A 17698-nucleotide genomic window follows, 5' to 3' on the forward strand; every position below is an offset into this window, starting at 1 on the left:
CCCCACTTTCTCAAAAAAAGTTGAAATTTTTATACCACTGGAAACCTCTGGCTACATAACATTTATGTACAAAAAATTTCTTGGAGATTAATTTGTTCAGCAAAATTATTGTGAAATTTGAATTATGTTCTGGTACACCAGAACGAAATTAGAACAGATTGTCTATGGAGGAGTGTAATATGCATAATCATGCACAACTCGCAAACGCAAAATCGGAATCAACTGAAATTTTTGGAATAAGCTTTTTTCCTGGATATCTACTGAAAATTGTCATAAAAGAGGATGCTAGGATCACAAAATACTCCTTTAATTAATCAGAAATGTATACATCAGGACAAATTTATGGAGGAAACCTTGAACATGGTGAATAAATACAGTACTTTTCTTTTTTTTTTCTCAACAGCTCTGGTTCCAGCTAATACAGTTCTTGGTCGTGTCTGCACAAAGACTACCCTCATTATTGTGTGGTCTGAGGTAGCCGGCGCAAACAGCTACTCCATCTACGTCGGTGATAACCCACCTATCTCTGTGGCTGCTGATCCTGGACGTGACACAGTAGAAATAGAAATTGATTCACTTGATCCTGGAACTCTGTATGCGATACGGGTACAGCTCATTGGTTTGACAGGGAATGTGGATGAAATAGAACTACGAACAAGTAAGAAGTGTGGGCAATCTTATTTTTAGACCACCCACGCTATGTAAGGACTAATTAACCTTGATGCAAAATTTTATAATGATAAATTAGTAAGTTTACCCTTATAGCTTGGGCAGTCTAAAAGAAATGATTGCTGTATCATGTAAATCAGTGGTTCCCAACCAGGGGGTCATAACTGGATGTGCGACATAAGACTCACAAGTGATCCAACTTTCAAGTAATGGAGTCGCTTTCAAAGAAAGGTTTGGAACCCATTAAAGCATTTAATACAATGACTTTGTAGCCATCTCATTCAGATCATTCATCAGTCATTCATTGGTCGATGAAGGCACAGTTGTTGAAGTTGATGATGTCTCTTTCTCCATCCTTCAACATACTTTTCCTTTCGCTTCTGCTCCACTGTTTTTCCAGCAGTGCCATCTCATTCAGATAAGGCTATAATATAAAGCAATATTGTAACATTTACTGAGAATAATACTCTCAATTCTTGTTCAAAATTCGGATTTTTTACATGATCGTAATGTACTTTAATGAACCGTCCAAAAATTGTGGTATTTGTGACAGAATTTTTTAATACAATTATGGAACACTAGATTTAAGGTGGTACTACACCCTTTGATAAATTTGTGACTATTTTTGCATTTTCCTCACAAAATAATATTAACACACTGGTAACAAAAGTTATGTATATTTATAGGGGCAAGAAATCCAGTTACTACACTGGAATTTCATCGACTCAAGACAAGTGGTACGTTATTTATGATAACAAAAGAGGTACCGATATAGTGTACCTCATTTCTTAACACATATAATGAACCACTTGCCGTGAATCACTGAAATCTCAGTGAAGTAATTGGATTCATTGCCCCTATAATATACATAAAATTTGTTACCAGTGTGTAGTTATTTTTTGGGAGAAATGCAAAATTAGTCACAAAATTTATCAGGGGTGTAGTACCACCTTAATTCATTAGTTGAACTTGTGTATGAATGGATTCGCACACATTGTCATGGATTTCTTGGCCTGCATGTGTTAAGTTATTTACCAATTCAAACATTTGCAGTGCCTTCCAGGGTTTTGCAATAAGCTATTCCAGAAAATAATTGCTCCCTCCCAAGAAAACATGTAATGCCCAAGTAATTTTAGCCTGTGTTCTCCATGGGAATTCCCAAGAAAACAGTCATTTAGCAGTTGGAATTGCCAAAAATGTATCGTGTCCATTTCAAATGACTAAAGAAGATATTTCAATTTCAGTTTTTCAATGGAATTTTCCCCAATCTGGGGAATTCCTATTTTTTTCACTGAAATACTGGTCTAGGAATTCCCGAGTTTTTAAAGTAAAAAAATGATTGGGGGGGTGCAGTTAATTTCTGGAATAACCCAATGTGGTGAGGGCAGAGTTTATATTAATTTTTATATACCTCATATATTGATTCCTGTCATCTGATTGGTTAAAAGTGCAGTCATTGAATTAGCTATGCCCTCCTTTTTAAGAATTACATAAAAACTGAACTATTCCCTGGGCAAGAATCTTTTAAAAAGACTATTCCCCGGGAATGGTAATTTTCACATCATCGGTGTGCGTCCCGATCAAACTCTACGCACGCGATGGCATGTTCGCATTACACACACAATGCTGACACGCTGCCTGCCAGTTGCGGTGAAGCGAATGGTTCATAACAAAAGATTTTTTTTTAAATTTTTCCATGGCCTATAAGCAATAAAATAGACCTTTTAACCAATCAGATGACAGAAATCTACATTAATGAGGTATATAAAACACAAATTGACTGCTTTATTCGGGCCATGGTTAAAATTATAGGCCCGCGGTGATCTGATCACTTGGGGTCTATAATTTTAACCATGTCCCTCGTAGCAGTCAATATTTGTATAGTATGTGTGTTGTGACTGTTGTCTCTGTTTCTTACAGTACCTAATGAAATTCTAAATCTGCAATCCTCTGGAGTGACAGCCAGTAGCATTAATCTCAGCTGGAATAATCCAATTCAAGGCTTGCACGACGGCTTTATTGTTAACTACAGTCCTCCAGATGGACAAACGCAGAATGGTGAAATTGTTCCCCAAGGTGCTACGTCGTTCTCCTTCATCGGTTTGTCGCCAGCAGTCACATATGACCTTTGCGTGTCTACTTTCTCTGGGCCCGATGATGCTACAAGAAAGATCAGTGATCCTGTCTGCCATGAAGAAACAACTGGTATGTTGCTATATTAGGTGTTACAAAGGCACAAATTGTGTGATTTTGGGTGTATTTTCCAATATTTTTTTTCAAAATGCACCAACAAATATGGGTGCTTTGTGCTTTTCATGACCCTAATTTTATTTTTTTCCCTCCCAAAATCAGAATGTTTACATTGGAGCAATTTCAATGCAGTTCAATTCATTTTTTGAGAAAAATCCATGCCTAAAAACATTTTTAACATATTTTTCTCACATCCATGTCAAAAGGATGCACTTTTCAGCTTTTAATATAGCTTCACATGATATAATTATGTGAGTAACCAATCAAAATAGAGCTTTTTGATCTTTCAGTAATTTTAAGCTTAACGCCCTTCAGCCATAGTGACTATTCATATCATATCTCTGATTGGCTTAATACATGGTATAGCCTTCTTTGTAACCAATCAAATTAGTTGTTAGACCAGTCTGCTCCCTATGTACAAGTAAATAACACAGCAGATGCAACCATGAGTCGTAGAAGTAGTAGTATGGTCATAGATTCCTCTTTTCTACAGGAGATCCAAAAGTCACAAATTGACAAATAAAAGTACATAGCTGCTTGCTGGTAAGTCATAGATAGGCAGTTTAGTGTTTAGGTAGTTAATGTCACAGATAGGCTTAATGTAGTTCTATTCAAGAAGACCATACACACCCAAAGCACACAGTGATGATGAAATTCCATTAAAAAGTTTTTGTTTTTTATGAATAAGAAACAAGAGTTGCAAGCAAATTCCAGACTATGTCTGCAAGACATGCTAACACACTTACACTTACACTTAGATTTGATGGCTTAAGGTTAGCAACAACTTTAAACTGTTGCGATTTGGTAGTTCACAGCATCTTGCGAATGGTAGTGAGCTTTGGCAAAAATTGCATTGCTCAATTCATAGCGAGCTTGTGGAAGAATCTAAATATCATAGATATACTTTTGTAGGTCCTGTGGTTCTTGAGTTATGTTGTAAAAAGGACTGAAACAACAACACTTTTGTAAAACGTAGATAACAAATTAGCAGCAATAAATTAAGCAAGTTTTCAAAGTATACGATTTGTAGAATGAACTTTTACAAAAGATCAAAGTGTTATTTTTCAATAATATATTGATTTAGATAATGAAAATCGATTTTTCGGTTGCTTCGACCAACCATACCTCGACTACCCTTAAAATTATAGGTTCAAGCCTTTTAGTTCCCCATATCCATTCTTGTTCCAAAACTTTGCCCTTGAATTGGTTTGTTGTCTTGACATTCACCACATCTTCAGGAAGCTTATTCCAGGTGTCAATCATCCTCTGGGAGAAGAAAAACTTCCTTCTTGAAGAGTTTGTAGTTGTGTCCCCTGGTGCCTGTATTGTGTGACATGGTGAAGAGCTCCTCTGGTTTGATATCTTCAAGTCCATTCACACAGATACTACAATCCAGGATAAAATGTGTTGGATCACCCAAGCTTCAAATGACCTCACAGTCACCATGGAATTCACTTATGAAACATGTTGATATGTAATGTAGAACTTTAACCAATACCTGTCCCCCAGTCCCTCTTGAATGACAAAGCACATGCTCAAAGTGATCCAACAATTTTGTCCCGGATTGTAGGTATCAAAACAGTTGTCAAAATTTTCTCTTTTCAAAATTCCTTTCATATTTTTAATGAATTACTATTTAAAAATAGTAAAAAACATTAAGGGCTGGGGTATGAGCGTTTGGACAGTATTTATTGTGGGACATTAGAGCACATCAGACATATCGATTGCATTCTGAATACGAAGAATGTCATTCTGATATCAAATAATTTTGATTTTTGAAATTCGCAATTTAATGCACATTTTATGGCAAATCATTAAAAATTTTTGATATTTAACAGTACTTGAAGTAAACTTTATAAATCTGATGATTTATACTTAAAGTGTATGTATAGGTGGGATGAAAAGCCGACGATCAATTGAAAATTTTGACCTTTTGTATTGAAGATATGGATTTTTTTCCCAAAACACCAAATAAAATTAGGTCTTTTTGGGAAAAAAATCTTCAATATGAAAGGTCAAAATTTTCAATTGACCATTGGCTTTCCTCCCTGCTACACACACTTTAAGAATATATCATTAGATTTATATAGTTTACTTCGAGGACTGTTATATATCACAAATTTGAAAAATATCAATTTTTTATAATTTGTCCTAAAATTTGTATTATATTGTGATTTTCAAAAAATGAAAATTATTTGATATCAGAAAGACATGCTTCGTATTCAGAATGCAATTCGATAGGTCTGAGGTGCTCTCATGTCCCACAAAAAATACTGTCAAAATGCAATAAACGCTCATTTTAGATCCCTTAAGGAATCTGAAGCAGTACAAATTTGTAATCTTTATTCTTGTGTAATATTATAACTTCTAAATTGATAAATATTCTGTTCATGCTAAGAATATTATTATATTCAACTAGCGGACACCCGTCTTTCGCGATCAGGGTCTTTCGCGGTTGGTAAATTTTGTTATATTTTGTGTACATGTAAATGTTTTATTAAATGTGATTAATGGTATGAGAGGAGATTATCATTTAGAACTTAGAATTATAATATTTAGTATCTTTTCCATATAAATCAATGGCTTGAAATTGCAATTAGATCATGATCGAAGCAAGTCTTCTTGCCACCATATCATATCCACCGTGACTCTGTGAGAAGTCTTGCCCCTGTGGGATGCTGGCCGCTCTGCTATTTAAGATTTTTATGCATTTGTTTCTACAGTACTTTTTAGCCCATTTTGGACAAATTTGTTGTATCTTTTAGCTCATTTTTTTATCATTTTCATCCAAGTTTGTTCCCCACCTTGAAATGTACTTTGCTGCCCCCGCCTCCTGCAAAAGTCCTGGCTACATCACTGAGCAGATGAACACAATTTTATTCACATCCCTCTTGGCCCCTGTGGCCTGCTGGCTGATCTGATATTTTAGATTTCTATGCATTTGTTGTACTTTTTATTTGTTAGCCCATTTTGGATAAATTTGTCGTACTCTTATAGTCCATTTGTGACAATCCCCCCCATGAAATTTGCCTTGCCCCCCCTCTCTCTCTCCTCCTCTCTCTGAAAAAGTCCTGGCTACACCACTGTGCAGCTGAAACAATTTTATTCACATTTCCTTACACTCTATTTCATATAAAGTTATGATTTTTTTTTGGCAACCCTGATTAATTTGTCCTTCATAAGTTTCACTTACAAACTAATTCAATAAACAAACACTCTACTGTTGACTATAGGTTCTCCATAAAAACACATGCTAATGTTGATAAATTAGTTGAATAAACAATAGATGTTAATTGAGTTTCTACTGTGTTTGAGACTACAGGCATACTTCTACTGTGTCATGTAATAGTTGAGACTACAGGCATAATATCCTCACACCGATGACAGGATCTTCTCTGGTCAACATTAGTGTATTGTGTTGGCCTGAAAAGTTTTAGCATGGAGGTGCTCTGGTAGTGGCTTTGAAACTAATTAACATAATTTGACACCCTTAACGTAAACAAAAACAAAATTGGACGTTTTATTGGGGTGCGGGACAACTTTACTCTCATAGCGCAAAAAATCCGTTTTCGAAATAATGTAAAACGTAGAAGTTTTTAGCCTTACAAAGTCGCCAAACTCAGTAATTTATTATAGATGTTTATACACTCCTCCAGATATCGACGATTGCGCAGCTTCACCATGTTTAAATGGGGGTACATGTACAGATGGGATCAATGACTACATGTGTGCATGTGTAATGGGTTATGAAGGAGCTAACTGTGAGACAAGTAAGTATTTACCAATATGAAGTTCATACAATTGTGTTATAATATTTTAATCATCAACTTTCAGTCCCGTTTATTTGCTTCTTTTTCAGGCAATATGTGGTATATTAAACCAAGAACGTTCACAACACAGGTCCAAACCAATCAAATCTGTTGTTAAAAAGATATGAAAGATGTTAATTTAGTAAAAACTTTTAGAAATTCATTAAAACAGTAAGAAATCAAAGGTGTTTTTCTTGTATACTATAATAATTTCTAAATTAAGAAATGTTCTGTCTCTGCTAAGAATGGTATTAGATTAAATACTTACACACTCCTCCAGATATCGACGATTGCGCAGCTTCACCATGTATGAATGGGGGTGCATGTACAGACGAGATCAATGGCTACACGTGTGCATGTGTAACGGGTTATGAAGGAGATAACTGTGAGACAAGTAAGTATTCACAAATATGAAGTTCACACAATTATGTTTAAATATTTTAATCATCAACACCAGTCCCATTTATTTGCTTCTTTCTCATGCAATATGTGGTATATTAAACCAGTTAACAACTCAGGTCCAAACCAGTCCCAGATCTGTTTTTTAAAAAGATATGAAAGATGCTAATTTAGTAAAAACGTTTAGAAATTCTTTAAAAGCAGTAAGAAATTGATGTTGTTTTTCTTGTATAATAAGTCCAATATTGATGGAAGGCTTAGTAGCAAATACATTTTCTAAATTTTGCAAACAATCAGGGGGGCACGTTCCCCCACACTGAAATCCTTTACACGCTTTGTTGAGCACGATCAGCGATCCAGGCAAAAAATTTGTTTTAGTGTAAACAAAATAATAGGTAAATAGATCGAATATTACAAAGATATGCACACACAGACGTATTGTAGTTGACTGCTGCTTGTCAATATGCTGTGCATGATCACAATGATATGAAGTATAATAAATATGCATTGTGTATATCTTTATTATTTTCTCAGTAGTGCTGATGTTCCTCGTATTCATTTCAAATTATGTGACATTTAGTAATGCCTGTTGTGGTAATAAATCTCTATTATTACAGGGCCACCATTAGATGATTCACTAAAAATGTATGTTGGAGATAAGGATGGATTAGACCCACCTATGCCTGTAGGAGTAGAAGTAGGTCCTACTTATGAAGTCACTGTAGGTGACAGCTTGATATTCACTTGCTATAGTCAAGATGCTTTCCCTGATGTTGATATCACTTGGGACCTAGATGGTACAGTTCTGACTGGTGCTGAGACTGATAGCCTAATTGCTACAGATAATCTGTGGGACACCATCAACACACTGGATCCGCCTTTTATGGCTGCTCAAGGGGAATGCGGTAATATTTTGACCTGTACATCAAACCATGCAGAGACAGGGACTACTCAAACAGCTTCAACAGAGCTTAGAGTTGTGGGTAAGTTATGAGCAGGACTCTCTCTCCTCCTTCCCCCCCATTAGTCACTACCTGGCCATGAATGTACTGTAGACAAACCACATTAAAAACATCAGCATATTTGTTTGTTTTACCAGCTGGTCCATGTTGGACACATGTTTGGGTCCTGATTGGATAAGGCTCAAACAAATTGATCAAGCTAAGCTAAAAAGATTATTAAATTGATGGCCGCTCATAGCAAATCAACTGCACACCCATATAATCGGTTGAGAAATAAGACATTGAAAATTCTTATTTCATGCACCAATACAAATGCTGTTGGTTTGTTGACTTTCTACTTCCCATTTTAAGACTGGTATTACATGATCAGTGACTAGAGTTAGAGTTTGTTGGACAATTGATCTTAGAAATGTATAGACAAATCCAACGAGCCAAGTGATGGTTAGAATTCAGTCGGCCATTACTGGGTCCCGTCTGCACCAAACTGGTGTTGTTACTGCCGAATTGGGTGGATTAAATCCGCTTAAAAATCGATGATGAATTGTATTGTGTTGTAAACTTTCATCATTCTTTTGCCTATGTGTAACATGGGTGATGGAATGCAGTTTAATATCCCCCGCCAAGGCCACATCATTTCACATTTTAGGTGGGATAGACCTAAGGGGGACCCAGCTATGGCTGCCATTGAGGTGTAGGAATGCGTGAAAATGGAAATTAGTAAAAAGAAGCCAACAAATCTCATTTATAGTACCATAGGTCTTGTTGTCTTTAAGTTAAAACCAATAATAATTATGTTAAAACAAACTTTTTAGGTATTTTCCCCAGCCCAAGAAAAAACATGCACACAGGTTGGAAATTACACCCCTTGTTAAACAATGGAATCTCCTTTATAGAACCCATACCATTCCTTTAGGACTTTCAGCTTTAACTGTCTCAATATTTGAGTGAATACTCCCAAGTCATGGTCCCCTCCGACCCTCCTTAAAGGTGGCCATGATTAATGTCACACAATTTGTAATTTAACCATACTACCAGTAACACCAATTTCTTTTTGACAAATGTAAAACCTTGAAGGGGAGCGAAAGTAGGGAAGTGTACTACCTGAATAACGTTCCTGGTTGAATTCATGAAATTCTTTATTTTATAAACCTTTTCAGTTCCACCAACTGCAGGAACAGTTAGCCTTGAATTGAATCCATCTCTTAATCCTGACCAAGATGGGGATGATACTGATGCTGCTGCCATCCTGATTGAAGGCTTGCCATACAGATTTGACTGTGAAGTAACTGATGTGGATCCTGATGTGGATGTTGTGTGGAATGTGAAGAATGAAGCCGGCACTACAATCAACACTGAAACAGATGACAATACCCCAAATGCATTATTAGACTGTACTACAAATACATACACAGAGACATATGACTTGCTAGCTGAGAGAGTAACACATGCAGGTCTGCAGTGTGGTTCCATCTGCTGCGTAGCTGGAGGGATAACAAAAACAATTACTTTCCAAATTTGGAGTAAGCTGGCTTTTTTTAATGTTTTTATTTATGTGCTCATTACAAATGCATTAATTGGTAACATTTTTTCAGGTAATTGTTGGAAATATGTTTATAACCGTAAAAAGAATTAGAGAAAATAATGACCTTCAAGTATTTATATACACCCACATTCAGAGAAATTATAATTACAATGAGGCAATTAAGAGGGAAATGTGGAATGTATTTAATATGCTGTATGCATAAAACATTGGAAATAATCTGATATAAAGGGCGTTGGCTCTTATTAAAGTGATTTCTTGTTACGCAAATGAGACAGTTTAGGCTCTGTAGCTTTCACACTGAGGTTTGGAGGCCTGCCTTTTGTTATTTTTCTATTTCATGTGCTCAAGGACATTTTTTTTAGATGAATGAGCATGAATAGAATCTTTTGCACAACTATATGGTGGAAGAAAATATCACATGAGTTGAAATGTAATGGATCAATAAATTTGCCATCACTGAAAGAAAGATCATCTAAACAAATTTTGGTGAAGCAAGAATTACAAAGCCCATTTGAGTAGTGATGAAAAGAATAAATTTAGCCAGTATCAGTACAATCATAGTGAAATTTAAGAGAACATTGTGAACAATTCACTGAGTTGCATACAAATACCTTCTTAAAACATTCTCCACAGGTGGAGGTTTTCTGTGAATTTTTGACACTTATACATTCATTTTCAGAAACATTACTTAAAGTATTGACACTTGTATATAAAGTAATATTATTAGAATTGATATTACTATTAGAAACATAATAATATTAATCCAAGAAAGGTTGAAACCATGGACATGGTAAAGTGCTCAACCAAGAAGGGAGCTTAATACATGATAAAACTTAGATGACCCTGCTACATTAGTTTTACAGAACTGTTTCGTAAGGGCCGTAGCCCTCACTGTACTCCTCAGAAACTTTGTGCAGAAAACTATTAGAAACATCTATCAGAGTCTTTAGACCCATCATTATTTTGAGTCTATCTAGATCTGTGTCATAAGAATGCAAAGCCAATAGATTGTTCGTGAAATTGGGTGAAAACTTACTGAAATCTTCCAACCACCCAAAAAGGAGTTCTTCTGTTTTTACAAACAGCAAAAGCTGGATGACCGCCTAGTAATATTATAAATTCCTAGATCTAACTTTTCAACATTGTACTTTGAACTCACACCCTTCTGAAATATGGCGCCTTATATTGTCTAGAGTTGGGATATTCAACTCTGTATTATTATTATTATTATTATTATTATTGATGGTGTTGTTTTTTCAGAACCTCCTACAGTACCTGGAGGAAATGAAGGAGGAGGAAATGGAATACAACTTAGCTACAGGCTAGATTCCCTACCAACCAACACCCCCTGGACTGACATAGACCACAATGAAAACATAAACCTTGATGTCAATACAGATTACGAATTTCGATGTATAATATATGACATCAGTCCCGATGGTTCAAATGCGGGAGTTTGTCCAGCCACCTCGAATGTTGCACTGGATATCCTTGACATTGACTTTTATATCAACACAAATAGCGTTAGCCCAGGTATCCTTGATGACGGTGATGCAAATGCTAATGAACCAGCGACAGCTAATGCTAATGGTGTCACCTTTGATCTGACTGACACACTTACACACACAGTTCTTGGTACACATGACTGTCCTACATACATCACTTGTCGTGTGGCTGTTAATTCTACTCTTGTTGGGCTTGGAGTGCCAGCTGATCTTCCATTTACTGCTGCTCGTATTGCACTTAAAAGTGAGTATGATGTTCCTTTAACAAGATTCATGAACAACAGTGTTATGGGCGATTTGCATCAAGCAACATGTAATTATTAAAACTTGTTTAATATGTGCAACAACATGCATCCTAGGGTAAAAAACCAAGAGCATAAAAATTACCCCTTTACTAGGAAAAAAACAACAAGTGAATTCAAGCATAACATGTAGAGAGCAGCTCTGCAAATGATATTTGTTATCTAAGAAAATATAATTAGTAAGATAATTATATTTTAAAAATGTATGACTTGCCAGATATAAATTCATCAATGGTTCAGTGGAAGTGCAGAAGTCCTAATATATGTGATTCAGCTTTGAAAGCATTTTACAAGCTATGATATTTTGAATGCAATATTTTTTTCCTTTTTTCAACTTGGTGCATAATTTTAGGTATATTTCAAATTAAAATTTTTAGACCTTTTCCTAAGTGGATCATATCATATTTAGATTCGTAATATTTTTGAGAGTAAAAAATGAAATGAAATAATAGAAAGTAAAACAAGAACTGAGCTAGAGAGGTTGTTATACAGTCCAACTTCTTTTAACCGGGCATGATGGGACCAAGTGTTGGCCGGATAAGTGAAAAATGGACATGTGATGTGATCAAGCAAAATCAGTCGAAAGTTGGAAATATTGATTTTGGGGTATAGCCAAACAAAGAAAATATTTCCTTTTGTTTCCTATTGTTTTGGAAACTCTTAAATGTTCATATCTTTTGAACTGGTTGTCCAATTTGAATGAGATTTTTTGCAAAATGTAGCTTTACAAATGCTTTGTGCAATCCTATTATAGAAAATGAAAATTGAATATGTCTGACACAAAGTTATCTTTGATGGTGCTATAAGTATGTTGCACAGATTATTTCATTGTCAAAAACATCACATATCACTTGTGCAATATTACTCAGATCCATCACTTTCTTGATAATGAAACACATAACCATTTTAAAGAAATAAAATAGATTTATAGCACCTTTTTCCAGATCTTTTGTAAGATCCAAAGCATTGTAATTTCACTGCCATGGTGAATCATCACAATCAGATTGCATCAACTAGGCCGGTTGTAGAAGAACCAGGCGCAAACCTATCTGCACTTAGAAACATCCTCCAATTATCTGTGCAACTCCCAAAATTCAATTGGGTGAAGAAAGTTCTTGATAACCAAACAACTAATCACCAATTTTTGATGTTGTTTGATCTCTTGTGCTGTTACGTTTGGACTATGGGAATTAATGCAACAAACATCACGAAATGTCAGTGCTTGCAAAAACTTGAGTGTAAAAATTAATCTTCTCTGCTTCTAAGTACGACATGCCAGCCAGTATTTGCAAGAACTTCACTGGTGCCCTGTGATATGGACCACATTATCTCATTGAATCAATTTCATTGTACAACCAAACCCGACTTGACTTGCTTTCTGAAACGGACACTACACGTCGCTCGGTACAAAAATGCAACCCTAAAAGGCTGAAATCAGCTTTCGACAAGAGTTTTTCTCTCACTGCACCTGCACTTAGGAACTCACTTCCATCTGAACTCCATTCTGCTGTTTCTCTGCCACGTATTAAGAAAGGTCTCAAAACCTTCCTGTTCCCACAATAATCTGGCTGCTTTGTTTCAGTTTGCCGTTTTATTTTGCCTTTCAAATGTTTTGTTTTCCATCTTGGCCCTGTGGTCTTTATGAAATGGCACTGTATAAATGCCTTGTATGTGTGTATGTTTGTAGGTAGATGGTGGATGTGTGTAGGGGTGCATGTATGGTTGCCTTTATGTTAATATAAGCAGATGACCCACAATCAAGGAAAATAATGTTGGCACACTTTGGCTCACTAACTGTAAATCGCTACCCCTCTCCACCAATTCAAAGTTGATGAAAGCAATTTTGACATCAAGCTTTCCAGTCTCCTCCAACATTGGTTGAGAGGGAAGGGGCAGGAAAGGGAAAGGGACAGGTTTGTGCTTCTCATCAAACATTGTTATACTAATTCCACTGAACATGCAGAGCGGCAATGAAGAGTTCCAACATGTTATTGTCAAAGTGTGCCAACTATTTTTTCCTTGATTGCAGTAGAAGATGCATCTTATGACCCTTTCAAATTTCATTTCAAAATTTTACATTTCTTCTTCTCACTCTAAATATTATCAGCTACTCCTGGTCAGTTCTTAACCCAAGTTCTGACTAGTGATGAAATCTGTATAGTCTTTGGACCAATCAGTGGCGTGACCGATTATGTCATCAGCATCACACCGCCGGACAGTGTAAACAACTTGGCTATGTTTGATGCAAACACTGGATATTGTCACTGCTTCCCAGGCCTTCAGCCGGCAACTGTGTATACCATTGTGGTAACATCTCAAAATGCCGGACAGGGGACTGGTCAACAGACATTTGATATACAAGTTCGAACAGGTGAAAATTTAATCTTTAATTCTGGTTTGGATACGTGTATGGCTAGATATTAGTGCTGTTGTTGATATGATTTTTTCATGTTGATATGTCAGAATAATTGCATCCCCATCCATGTCAACATAAGCTCATGGGCTGGGAGTGTCATTAGCTCACATTATCACAAAATGAAAGGATAACTTTTCCTAAATAAAAGGAATATAGCAGCACATATTACGCTATTCCAGTTGAAATCCATACACCCCCTATGGAAAACATGATCATAATCTACCATACAGTGAGTGTGAGTTTCAAATGGGGATACCTGAAAAGGCAGGGATTTTCCATTTGGTCTAATATCCATTTCGTCTACTTCCATTTCGTCTAAACCCATTAGGTCTATATCCACTACATCCAATAATCATTTAGTCCTTCAACCATTTGGTCTGATAACCATTTGGTCCGATAACCATTTTGTCTAATAACCAAGAAGTCTAAAACCATTTAGTCTAAAAACTATTTAGTCTAATACCCATTTGGTCTATAAACCATTTAGTCTTACAAGCATTTAGTTTATTAATAAATAGACGAAATGGTATTAGACTAACTGGTTATTAGACCATACGTGTATTAGACCTAACAGTTATTAGACCAAACGGTTATTAGACCAAATGGTTATTAAAGAAATATTAGACCAAATGGGTATTAGACTATATGGTTAGTAAACATACCGGTTATGAGACCAAACAATATTAGATTAAATGGACATTAGACTATATGATTATTAGACTAAGAGGCAACTAGCCTTTTTGGTAATAGAGATTAAACGTGAATTAGACGAAATGGTATTAGACCAAATGGCAATAGACCCAATAGGCTGCTGAAACTTGGTAAGTGTTTGTAATTTAGGGATTCAATCATGTTTCACCGTTGTTCATCACCGTTTAACAACGCGATCCATGCGGCGCGTCGTCTGCGTGGTTTACTTGAGGGCAGCTTAAAGAAGCTAAATATCGTATAATTCACGATTATTTTACAAGGAATGTCAGTTAATCATTGCCACTCAGCCTGACAAAAATTTCGATGATTTCTCTTTTGATATCAGCAATAAAACTACAGAATAAAACGGCAATGTTTAGCCGCTACCTGAAAAATACTGAATTCAACTTGTAAGCTGGCATACGCACAAAGGTTCCAGGCATGATGAATTTTACGCGCTCTCGCGTAACGCGTAGTCTCGCTCGCGTTCGCGTATACGCTACAGTAAAAGTGTGGGTTCATCACGGTTTAACAACGGTTCGCTCCTGTACAAAGGTATAGGAAGAGTTGTTGAATATAAGATCACAAGTGAATGATAAACCAACATTTCTAACTAAGACTTTGTGATTCACCTTATTTTTTATTGATATCATTCTTGTGAGTCCATTGATTATTTTTACGAAACAATTTTGAGGTTTGTTACTATCATCATCAACTTGTTAAGTAACCGAGGGTACTATTGCGAAAATGCTTACATCTCCAACACACTTTGAAAAATTATTATACTTGGTTCTCTGGGTTGATAAGATGAACAATTTGTTAAAAACTTTACCCAGAGCAGCCAGCGCACATGAAAATTGAAATAAAAATCCACAAAAAATAAGTGCTTCTGGCAGTTTTTGAACTTTCACTAATGCAACGCTCTAATCAACGGAGCCACAGAGACACACTCTAGAAGAGCTGACAATTGAAATTTATAGACCACTTGACATGTGACGTCATTGCCCGGCAGTATGCGCGCGAATTATGGCAATTTCCATTGTTCTTTGCCCTGCAGTGTGCGTACCCATCGTAGTTTACTCAGGGCATGTGCATTTTAAATTGCCCACCACATTTCATTTAGTACAAGAAAGCCATTGAACAGTGTAGCGGTCCATTCGAGCATATCGATAGACGAGTCCCTCGCCTTTGTTCATAAACAATGATGTCAAATGGTCTATAGGTATTAGGTTTGAATGATGCTTGTCACATTCCTAGCAGAATGCATCAGATCTGTATATTTATAATAAATAATGAAGTCACAAAGGGATGAAAATTATTATACATTCAAACTTAATAGATTTCCATCTTCCACTTTAATTTTCTCCAGCGTGCCTTTGTGGCTCAGTTGGTTAGAGCGTTGTGCTTGTAAACGAAGGTTGATGGTTCAAATCCGTCAATATACACTGTTGTAGTGTTTGTTTGTCAATCTCAATGTGTGCTGGCTGCTCTGGGTAATGGTTAATAAACTTGTTCATCCGAATTAACTTTGTTGCAACGTTGTCATGCCAATTTTATTGTGACAAGCTCGTCACTTTTGCTGTTATCTTTAACTCACAATTACTCCCCTTAGTGGTAGAAACAACTATAACACTCATCATGCAGATAAAAAAATTCGAGCCAGGTATACCAACTTGGTGTGGGGAACAAGACAAAGACAAAGACAAGATAAAAACGGATGCAGTATGTAAACCATGATGGTGAACACTGTTACTGCACTAGTAAAAATCCAAAACCACAGGGATAGTAGACAAAGTTAATCAAAAATACAACCAATGTTTTGAGCAGATAAACTGCCATTACTCAAGGACTAACAACAAAAAGTATATACAGCAAATAATTGAATCTAGTTACAAGGGGATAGCAAGCATAAAAATTAATCAAATCATAATAATTAAACCAAGGTAGCAAGCAAAATATCATGGAACCAAAAATATAGCATCTCTACAGAAAGTGAGCTGGCTTGCTACTGATCATCATGCAGTTGATATTCATATAGATCAAACCAACACATGCCTTGGGTATAACTCCTATAACTTATAACACTGAAAATTGCACCTTCGGTTGCTGTTTTTAAACAGCATATGAAAAAAGATCTCCTTGGAAAATATCTGCCAAGTGATTCGAATTTCCATCATATTTCTATTGGTCTATATCATATTTTGCTATCATGTCAGCATTTGTTGTTTACGGTATTTAACTCATTTCAGATCCAAGTTGCCCCGGTGCTATCACTATAGAAGCTTGTCAGACAGATAGTTTCACACAGATATGCGTAAGCTGGGAGGATGCACCAGACACCAATGCTGGAGACCCGGCATTTGATTACTACATTGTATACTACACTGACTCTGATGGTATGTATGGCTTGAGAAGCATGTTTAAGGAATTTGTTTGTTGGTGACATAGTATGTACATGTAATGTGTGTGATCTAGTTTTATGAAACTAAATGTGTGTAATTTATTGGATATATTATAAAAGAATGTGCCTTGTATATGACTTGTGTATTTATGTACAGTATTTTTTAATCAATCAGGTGTATTTGTCATTAAGCTTATCTGTATTTTCTAAAGGTTGGGTTTCCTTTTTTTTGTGTTCTGAGCCTCAGTCCGTTTAGGGCCAGTTGCGGAGTGCTGCATGATCTGACTTTTGGAATAACTTCGCTTTTGTTTTGATACTTGTTTTTAACATGTTTAAATAATCATGCAATTTCGTTTTAGCCATTACTAGTTTTGTGATATTTAATTTCTCTGTGTTTGACATTCATATATGTTTTGGTTCAAGGTATTATATAGTGCCACTACTTGTACTATACTTGATTGGACTTGCATAGTGACTCAGGGTGGTGGAGTGGTCTGAGTTTTGCCGGTACTTTGTATTAATTTTGCTCTGTCTTCATTTCCTCCCAGCTTGGTTCCCCGGTTGGTTCCTCAATGAGTTGTTAACTATAAAAGAGTAAATTTTCACTACACATTGTTTTTACATTCCAAGCAACTTAAGTAACTTATATTTATTACAGGAAGCCACTTAAGGCTCTGGGGGGGGCACTATAGTGTCAAGAGGGGGTATCAGGCGCATCCGAGGACTCTCAAAAGCACCCTAAACAAGTATTT

General features: G+C 36.1%; 1 protein-coding gene across 1 annotated transcript in view; it reads left to right on the forward strand.

Annotated features, from left to right (window-relative positions):
• Nucleotides 1–17698, forward strand: part of LOC140166980 (uncharacterized) — a 185802-nt gene that overhangs the window by 30629 nt on the left and 137475 nt on the right. Inside the window, exons 12-20 of the mRNA XM_072190462.1 lie at nucleotides 404–658; nucleotides 2590–2874; nucleotides 6576–6689; nucleotides 7009–7122; nucleotides 7745–8110; nucleotides 9247–9609; nucleotides 10893–11381; nucleotides 13547–13810; nucleotides 16795–16941. Of these exons, the coding sequence (XP_072046563.1) occupies nucleotides 404–658; nucleotides 2590–2874; nucleotides 6576–6689; nucleotides 7009–7122; nucleotides 7745–8110; nucleotides 9247–9609; nucleotides 10893–11381; nucleotides 13547–13810; nucleotides 16795–16941 (2397 nt within the window). The remainder of the gene's footprint in view (nucleotides 1–403; nucleotides 659–2589; nucleotides 2875–6575; nucleotides 6690–7008; nucleotides 7123–7744; nucleotides 8111–9246; nucleotides 9610–10892; nucleotides 11382–13546; nucleotides 13811–16794; nucleotides 16942–17698) is intronic.

Source organism: Amphiura filiformis, chromosome 12 (assembly GCF_039555335.1).
Source record: "Amphiura filiformis chromosome 12, Afil_fr2py, whole genome shotgun sequence".
In the NCBI taxonomy this organism is placed as follows: domain Eukaryota; kingdom Metazoa; phylum Echinodermata; class Ophiuroidea; order Amphilepidida; family Amphiuridae; genus Amphiura; species Amphiura filiformis.